General features: G+C 32.9%; 1 protein-coding gene across 1 annotated transcript; it reads left to right on the forward strand.

The window, feature by feature from the left end:
- Nucleotides 1-1,522: 1,522 nt before the first annotated feature.
- On the forward strand, nucleotides 1,523-9,765 carry LOC123565750 (retinal homeobox protein Rx1-like). The gene is made up of 3 exons (XM_045359541.2): nucleotides 1,523-1,927; nucleotides 6,730-7,091; nucleotides 8,743-9,765. Exons 1-3 carry the CDS (start codon nucleotides 1,765-1,767, stop codon nucleotides 9,307-9,309), a joined length of 1,092 nt encoding a protein of 363 aa, XP_045215476.1. The 5' UTR covers nucleotides 1,523-1,764; the 3' UTR covers nucleotides 9,310-9,765.
- The last annotated feature ends 211 nt before the right edge of the window (nucleotides 9,766-9,976 follow it).

The raw sequence follows: 9,976 nt of genomic DNA on the forward strand, positions 1-9,976 counted from the left end.
TAACCGTTTCATAACTGTAGGGTTCTCTTTTTTCAAATCTCACAAATCCTACTTTCAAACTGTTAAACGCCCAACATTATTTCAGTGCGACTAAATATGCCTGATCATAGTTGAATTCTTAAGAAAAATAGACCATTTATAGTTTAAATATATTTATATTATTATTTCTTAAAACTTGTTAAACATCTGCATAATGAGGGTCAGTTGATTGTCATACCATTATGTGTTTGCTTTAAAGACCCTTGTCCCAATTTTACAACCGTCTGAATGTACTGATTCTATATAAAAAGTTAGATGATACTAATTTTTATTTATTTAAAATCAACTTAAAAAAGCACTTGAGAACAATGCATTACTAACCATAGTGTGTAAAGTCTATTTAAACAATATGGTAAATGATTAAAGTTACAACACTTCTAATACTTAGTTAATTTTGTTAGCAAACACTTGAGGGCCTGACACTCGCAGTAAAGGTTTCATTTTTACTACCTACTGTTGAACGGATATTCTTTTAAGAAGGTCTAAGATAGATGTGTATGTTTGCTTACATTTTAGCCATATGTGGCCGCCGGTTTTTCAGCTTAGTGTCATTTTGGTAATCAGTTGATAAGAACGGACAAACTTGTTAAGTTTGGCAAACAAATCTAGTATGTTTTGCTCTTCAAAAATCGCTTTAAAATCGTATTATGATTATATAGGCACACGCTGTTTAACGAAAGTGCCTTTGTTCGGCCTTGTTGAAATAAAATATCAATTAATTGTTAGCACCTTCTACACATTTGCTAACTAACACACTTATGAAATTGTCGCTAATTTAGTCATTTTCGTAGTTTGAGACATCACCTATCGAATTTTCTTTATCAAATTTTGGACGGTTGTTCACGATTCATTTATTCATTCTGGCTCGAAGCTGGCACCAGCCAATCTAGCAGACAATGGCCCTTATTAGCGGAAGATAATTTTCTGAGAGAAGAGAGTGGCCATGTCAGAAACAAACTTACACACGCGCTAAATTACATTTCAATTGTTAACTTTACCGATTATCAAAAAGGCTTTGATGAGGAAATTTGTCACTGAAAATTCGCCCACTTGAGATAATAGAAGAATGAAATAGTTAATCTGCAGATCCCTGCTAGTTTTTGAACGTCGCAGGATAATGTGATTGTAAATGAAGCGATGAAAAGTTTACAGGGGGTCAGATCAACTTTATTGGGATTTTCTCATGCGCATTATATGGCAATTTACCATGATACAAATAATGAGGACGATTTTGAGCCTCTCATTATAAATTAATAAACTGTAGAAATCACCTTTTCAATAACTAAACTGATCGCAGATGAAGACATCTATTCTAATAATGTTGCGCTAATTTGGTCGCTAAGAGGTTTAGCTCCGCCTCCTGTGAAAAGGATTACCGGATATCAATAGCGGATCAATATCCCGCAGTTAATAAATATTTTGTCCATTCAAAAGGCGTATAACGATGCAACAATAGAACTAACCAATGAGAGTGGAGCTTTTATTCTCAAGTGTTTTCGTGCGTTGAATAGACTCAATTTGTGGCAATTTACTGATTTAATTACCTTAAAAGGCTTACAACACAGAAAGAAGTTTGTAATTGGAATCGAGCAGCGATAAAATTAGACAGTTTCAGAATAAACATTGTAAAATGTTGCTTTAATTTCGGAACTTAAAAATTCTTAAAGTTTCTTTGGACTTAATCGGAATAACAGTATTATATATTAATAGTATATAGATACATTTATGATAAAGACATTTTGGAAAATGGAAAATTCAGAGAAAGTTGTTGAAAAGGTACCTACGCCGAAACCTCTATCTTCGTCAGTGAAGTACAGTATCGATAGTATTCTTGGACGGACGGACAAGAAGATATCCGCAGACGAGCATCTTCCGGCTCAAGTTATATGTAAGTATTTCACACTTCAAAGTTTTAATGAAAAATTAATATAGAAATAAGTATTAATGTATCTTTTCTTACTAAAGTTTACCAGTCTACAATTGTCTTTCATATTTATTTTTTTTATTTATTTATTTTTTTCTGTCTCTGAAGATTTTTAGTCACTTAATTCCTTGATTGGTAAAAAGATCAGAAGAAAATTTTATTTTATCGTATTTGAATGTGTCCGTATTCAAAAGCAGAAGAGTGGCGGACGGACACATACCAGCATGATGTAGAAATACATGTGTAAACTGGTGGTAATTAAATGTAGTTACGGCAAAGTGGTAAAATTTTCACCAAAGAACTTTTTTATAATAAAGTGTTTATATTTTTATTACGTTGCTTATTATGGAGGCAAAATTATTGCCAGACCAAGAGTGATTTTCGACAATTAATTGGAGAAATACAGCCGCAGACTTGGGGAAAAAACATGTAATCGGAAAACAATCTTCTTTAAAATTTCACTGTTGCAGTTGATCAAATTAAATATTATTTACATGCATGTACACATATCAATCTTCACAATGGTATGAACGGGATCCAAGTCGACCTTGCTAAAACCTGTTAAAGCAAACTTCAGATATAAATTATTTCTACCATAGATGTTACATGGGCCCAACCGAACTGCTTTTTGCTATTTTGTCTTTGTACTGTAAAATATGTATATACAAGAAATAGAATATGATTAAAGATATCCAATGTCCCTCTTTAATAACTAAAATACTTTGATATTTACTTTAATTGTAGAAAACCCTCATCAAATGTGTGCAACTTTATTAAATTTATATATTAATTAAGTACGAATTTAGATGTCAAGAAGAAACAGTACATATTTAATAAACTTTCAGATTTTAGTGGAAGTACACAATTCACTGTTTCAGCTACGCATATACAAAAGTTTGTATCATTTCAAATTTAATTAAAAATACCTAGTGTTTCATACACATAAACTTGTTAATTTTATGTATACATAGATTATATGTAGTAATTGTTAATATTTTTAAATTTGAAATGTGGGTCTATTATACGTTTAAACTAATACTTTAGTTAATTTACTTTATTACTGCCGAAGCAGGACAGTTCTCAATAAAAAAAATATATTCTCAATCGTTTATTTAAACGCACCAATCTCTTTTAAATGTTCAAGAGAAATCTTACAGCTCTTATTTTTAACCCTGTAATATTTGGTATCATCCACTGAATGAAAAACATACAAACTACATTCTTTTGTACAGTTTTCATAGAAATTTTGCACGAAATTTACTTGGAGAAAGAGTTTACACGGCTTTTCTTGGACCTAAGCAGCGTCCCTAAATTACTGTTTAACGGAGAAATTATTTTGATGTGTATTCTGTAAAAAAAAAGAGGAGAAAATTTTTTGAAATGATTCAGTAACTCGTTTTTATCTAAATTTACAACGCCGAGATTTAAAAGAAAGGAAAAGACTTTTTAAATACTGTTCATTCCCAACCCTTAAAAATTCATTTTTCCTGAAAAAACATTGCTTTAAAGGATGGATAAGTAATAGATATTTTTATAGAAAGGACACTAAAATTCTAATCTCAAAAAGGTAATTTACCAGGACATTTTGTAGCGAAGTGATGCAACATTTGCGCGTGCTCAACATTTGACAGAAAAATAAATAAAAAAAACCCCCAAAATCTGAATATAGTGCCAAAGGACCAAAATGCCAATACCAGAAGTGACGAACAGTCATGTTAGCGGATGTAAATGTAATGATGCTGTAATACAATCTGTATTATATATAGAACACGTGCAAATTGATGTGAACTTTAAACTGGAACTCATCCACGACTGAACCAACTCTTTGCACTTTTATCATATATTATCCATGTTTATCTCACAATAATTACGCTAATAAACATCTTAAGTAAATTTCTGTCTACTATGGCTCCTAAAGTATAAATAGCCGTTTTGGCACTTAATAGTAGAGAGAAATTAAGATGCATGCGTTGTTTTAAATACAATATTTATGAAGACTTGTTGGCGTACATAAATGTATGTGTGTGCATCATTTTTTCTCCTATTATGTCAATATTTTATATTTAAAAAAAAATGGCAAGTACTAAATGATCTTTTTTGTTACTGACTGATTAAATAATACCGTATTGTGCTCTTATTTTGAATACTTGAATAGGAATATTTTTGATTGGTATATACTTAGTCATTATACAAGTGTTTTGTTGCATGCGGCATCAGAAGTTAATTATCGCAGTTTTATTTTCATTTTTTTTACTTATTAGTCTATTAAACATGTCCTGAATAGAGAGCGATCATGCAGCACAAACTATGGACCGACGATTCTTATAAGGAATCATGTAAGAAAATTACTTCTTGGATAAATTGCCGGTCCATTGTTTGTGCTATTTACCGGTCTATAGTCCAAGAACTAAAGTCAAAATTTGAAGAAAAAAGTTCTTTAGACATCAGGCAATAGGCTTTACTATTGACCGACAAGCCATTCCGTAAGTATACAGTACTTTATGGCTTCTCGCACAGTTTTGGTGAAATTTTTCAACATGTTCATTTTTCCAATCAAGTTTTGCTTAGAATGTATATATGACCCTGAAAAAAATGATAAAATGGGTGAAAATAAAAGTTTGATACCGGTAAAGATGAAGGAAGAATGTAACTCACATTTTATGGATTTTTGAGATTTTTTTTCGCCTAAAATGTGTGGATTTGTCCCTTTAAAACCTTCTAAATGAATTATATGAAATCAGCACCGCCCGACAAACGTATAAAGCCACACGGAATTTAATACTTTTTACGCTTGAAGAAGACGGAAACAAATTAATCTGTCAGAGAGTAGATGTTTATACATGGTGGTGCACCAGCCGCTGAAATTTTAATGTGGGCGGCGCGAACACTGTGACAGAAAACATGTTTTTTTCAAGTCGCGAATTTAAGAGCGCAGACGCTGGTCTAGTGTTAGCTTTTTTTTCTCAAAAAACCCTTTTCGTACAACTGTATTGTTTATACTCTAGTTAAGTTTTTAAAAAATCGACGACCGGAAATACAGTCACAGTATCAAGTACATTGACATTTTTGGTCATCGATTTTTTTTTCATTTGACTTACGTATAAACAGTACATTTGTGTGAAAAGGGGATTTTTAAAGAAAGAAAAATACACTAGACGTTTAAGGGTATACTAGATTCAAATTTCATATTTGAAAATATGGACAACTACTTCACATAGTTTATGTCAACATGAAATTAATATGTTTATAATTATGTATTAATAGCACTTTATGCATTTGCTTTGAAATTATAAATAATATTTATATTCTGTTATAATTCTGAGGTGAATAATCATATACATATATAGGGAGTTAGTAGCGCAGTGGTTAGCAGGTTGGACTACAACCCCAGCGGTCCGGGTTTTCCCACTCGGATAATATCCCGACTCTTTACTATTCCGCCTACTCTAAATGAACAGAACAGAACAGAACAGAACAGAAGTTTATTTACAGAGAGACTTGAACTCTAAATGAATACAGCTTTACAACAATCGCTGACGGTCTTTTTTTCTATGTTGTAACATTTCTCAGCGGAATAGTTGCACACTGACAGAAAAATGACACGACGCATTTTTGGTCTGTTGTGTTTTTTTTCTCTCCAATGTATGTAATTATTTTGCTAATGATAAAGAATTTCTTTCAAACAGATACCCCATTAACTGACCCTGATTTCACGCTGAATGTAATCGAAATTAAGTTCTTCTTCTGAAAGGAGAAACCTTTCAGATTTTTAGACTATTTTCTAAAAAAGAAATCTGTTCGTTCCATATTTTTTATTTAGTTAGTTTACTTTGAAAACATTTAACAATAATTTATTTTATTGAAAGTTATTAACTTCTATGGATAGTTTGTAAATGATGCAATCAAAAGTCTGTAGAAAATTACATCAACCTTATTACACAAACAAATAATAATTTAAATCATATACAACTCTATTTTCAAATTCAGACTAAACGACGCAGTTTGAATACCTGAAATTGCTACAATTTTCATATTTAATAAAGATGCACGCGGCTATATAATAACTAAATTAAAAACTAATTTCAGAATAAAAATGGTTTATATATAACTTAAATAATACATCTCTGTTCTTTCAATGTGTTGCACCCAAATTATAATAAATAAGGTAAAGACAGTTTTATTTGCATTTTTTTTTTCAAACAAAATTGTAAATAAATTCAAAGATTTCTAATGATCTCTTCAAACAAGTAAAATTACATTCTCTTTTTGCTAAAAAGGTCACGCACCCAATATAATGGTCACTGTAGATAGCGAACTATCTATGATAATTAGATTCAATTGTATTGAGATAATAAATATGTTTAAGCCATGGGTTTTTTAATTATAGCTTTGACGGTGATTTATTAATGTACATATTTTTTTTCAATTACATAGACAGGCGCGTAATTGTGATCAAATAGTATTCGTTTCTTTTCGTACCAATAAAGACCACTTAAAGTACGAACTCCTGGTCCTGCAGTTATAATTATAAACTTTTGGATAAGAATGTTTTGTATGGGTTCTTACACCTTTCATGCTAAAGAACCAGAGAAATTTCTTAAACCGGAACTGGAGGGTGTTCTGTATCTCGTTAATTCCACAAACTAAAAAAAAAAAGCTAACTTTCTTCAAGAAAAGTCGTCCATATTGGTAACCGACGGCGACTGCAAACAGGCTCAGATACTCACACACACACAAACCATATAACAAGTTATTCTATTTAATAGGTGAACAGCCAAGGTGCATAACAGTAAGCAGTCCTTCAGCAGACGTTACTGAAAGGTCACCAGGTACTTCCAGAAATGGCGAAAACTATTTCGACTCGAGTCCTGAGAAGTCAGATCACAGCGAACACTCTCCACCTTGTCTGGATAATAGTCAGAGCGATTTCAATACTTCGATGTCTGACCAAGAGGACGCTACCGGAAGTTCGTCATCTAAGCCACGGAAGCTGCGCAGAAGCCGTACAACTTTTACGACTTTCCAGCTGCACCAACTTGAGCGAGCCTTTGAGAAGACACAATATCCTGATGTCTTCACTAGAGAAGAGCTTGCAATGAGGCTTGATCTGAGCGAAGCCCGAGTGCAGGTACTTACTTTAGATATTTTATTGCATGAAACAAAACATTGCTATAAATCTATACTGGCTGAATTAAAAAAAAAATCATGAATGTACATAAGATAACTGTTGAGCATACACTAAAACATTCGAGCGTCCGACCTCCTTAGAATGTGCTCAGTCAGAGCAATTTCAATTATCTTAACATTCTTGGAACGTGAATTTAAACATGTCGTCTGCAGCTTCCTCTGTTTATGTCGTAACTGACACTTTCACTAATAAGATTGATTTATTCTCGAGTTCTTGAACTAGACCTGCAGGTGTAAAATCATAATTATTATTCACATTTATAAAAAAAACAAAAACATTCTTTTATATTTTATTTTCAAGTGTCGCGGAATGCTACACGTCTAGCAGATAAACGAATCATGTAATATTGAAGTAATTTCATTAACATAATATACCTGGTGTTGTAATGCGGATACGGAATTTAAGATAGTAAACGTTACCATTTATAAAACTGTTATTTTAAGTGGAAATGGCCAGTACCCGACAAATAAGAAGAGACATAATTCTATCTGATTTGCGCACGTAGTGGCTCTTTAATCACGTGTTGTGTAATTCATAATAATTGATAAAAATGTTACACAAGCTAACCTATTGAATTAGTTGTTGTACTAAAATGGCTATTCACAACAAAGACGAGTCATGAAGCCGCATAATTGGCCACCCGCTGAAACTGTTAGAATCTGTTATAGCGACGTCTCTGCCATGTGTGAAACTTCGGCTTCGTTTAATCTATGATGTAAATGTTAAAGTGGAATCTGTTACTGTATGATCATTTTCAGTTAGTATTAGTACATAATAGGTTTTCATTTGCTTTCTTGTGTTTTCATTCAGTTCATATATAGAATTTAAATAAGAAATCTAAGAAATCTATCTGTTTACTGCATGGACTTCACATGTAACAACTAGTATTTAAGTATTCATCGGTGAAGTTTAAAAATTAAGAAATTATTTTTTTTAAAAACGGCATACATAAATAATTGTATCTATGAATCATTTACTACATTCAGACAATTGTAATTTTGTGTTTTTCTCAAATATTTTCTTTTAAACTCTGTACTACAATTACAAAACTTGCCATCAAAACGCATTTTTTGGTTTTCACCTGTTTTCAAGTAAAATTATTTAACACATTTTTTTGGTCATTTTCTATCCGATCTGCGCGCGTTATGTACACATGAGATTTCCACAATCGTGTTATTAAAAAGACAGTACGATTTATGAAATATCTAAATATAATATTTTTCATTAGGGTTATACGGTACAAGTTAAGGTCATATTTGGTATCGTAACTGTTAACATTTCCATAAAACCATGCTGTTTTTACAAATTTAATCAAGTTCCACTGTTAATTGAATCAGTCACCAACTGCGTTTATCAGTTTCTTGTAGCAATTTGATGGAGCATTTTTTACAGACAAAGACCAGCTATCTATATAAAAGCATAACACCAACACTTATGTTTAAAGAGTATTTTGAACACTGTCCTATTTCTATAGTAAATATTTTATTGTGATCTGAAATAAGTGAGGGTTTACCCGATTTTAATGACATAATACGGTAATATATAGTTATCCACATTTTTAGAATAAACACTGTTTTTTATTGCATTTCAGGTCTGGTTTCAAAACAGACGAGCAAAATGGCGTAAAAGAGAAAAGGTGCTGGGCAGAGAAAGTCCAAATTTCCTCCATGGGGATTCTAGTCTAGGTCTATCTGATTTGCCTCACGGATCACCACATATCCCAGGTTTCCAGTCTCCAATGGAGGCATTCTGGTCCAATCGAGTGCCGCACCTTACAGGTCTGAATCCAATGATGTCGATGCCACACGGTCCGAGCGCACTTTCTAGTCTTGCTGCGCAGTACATGCAGGGAAAAATAAACTTCAGTGGCCTTTTCCCGAGTTATATGATGAATGGTGGGGCTCCCGTGCAGTCTGGGTTTCCGGGCGTTTACTTGCGGCCCGGTATTCATGATCTAGCCTCAGCCCATGCGGCGGCAGCCGCCAGCCTCAGCCAACACATGAATGGAAGATTCCATTCTCCGGAACCCGAACAGGGCCTCGACTTCAGGAGATCAAGCATTGACAAACTGCGTCTGAAGGCACAGGAACACTCCCACATGGACAGATCGAGCCCAGCTTCTCCCGAAATCAAAATTGAGAGTCGTCCTAGATCATGAGACCATGTGCAGTTGAACTAATTAGTTAAAGTGCAAAATTAAGAGACATGACAATTGTCAGTGAGCGTGTGATACTAACAAGAGCAATTTTTATTAACGTCTTCACATACTTTTTAGAGATATTGTATTTTGGTCCGATCATGTGTCCGTCTGTCCGCGCTATGTTAACTTCTACGACAAAGACAGAAAAAGCATGTGACAATCATCAGAGATTTAAGTACTGTATTATGAACTGTTTATTATTGTGGTTACATTTTGTTTTGTATGAAGTAATCTACAAGTTAAGGGCGAAACTCTTTATACGACTGATAATCAAACAAAGTCCATGAGAACATAAATTTGTTTTTGCGAGACTATTATTTTGTAGTGCATTTTGTTATTCTATTTCATTATTTTGTTATGTATTGTTTTGTTAAATACTGGTGCTATATTGTGTGTATTAAATGATGAATACAATCCCAGTTTGCGTTCTTTTTCTAAAAAAAGCTAACATCGATTTTTTTTTTTGTCATGGTCATGATCAGTATTGTTCAAGAATCATAACTCTAGCGATATTATCAATCGAATTATGCCCTTATAAAAATAAAGTACCTAGTCCAGATCCGCAACAAGAGGTTACTTAAAACGTTTAGGAAGTATGCATTGTCCAAAGGCCCGTAACAAACGC

The sequence above is a fragment of the Mercenaria mercenaria genome, chromosome 8, assembly GCF_021730395.1.
Source record: "Mercenaria mercenaria strain notata chromosome 8, MADL_Memer_1, whole genome shotgun sequence".
Classification (NCBI taxonomy): Eukaryota; Metazoa; Mollusca; class Bivalvia; order Venerida; family Veneridae; genus Mercenaria; species Mercenaria mercenaria.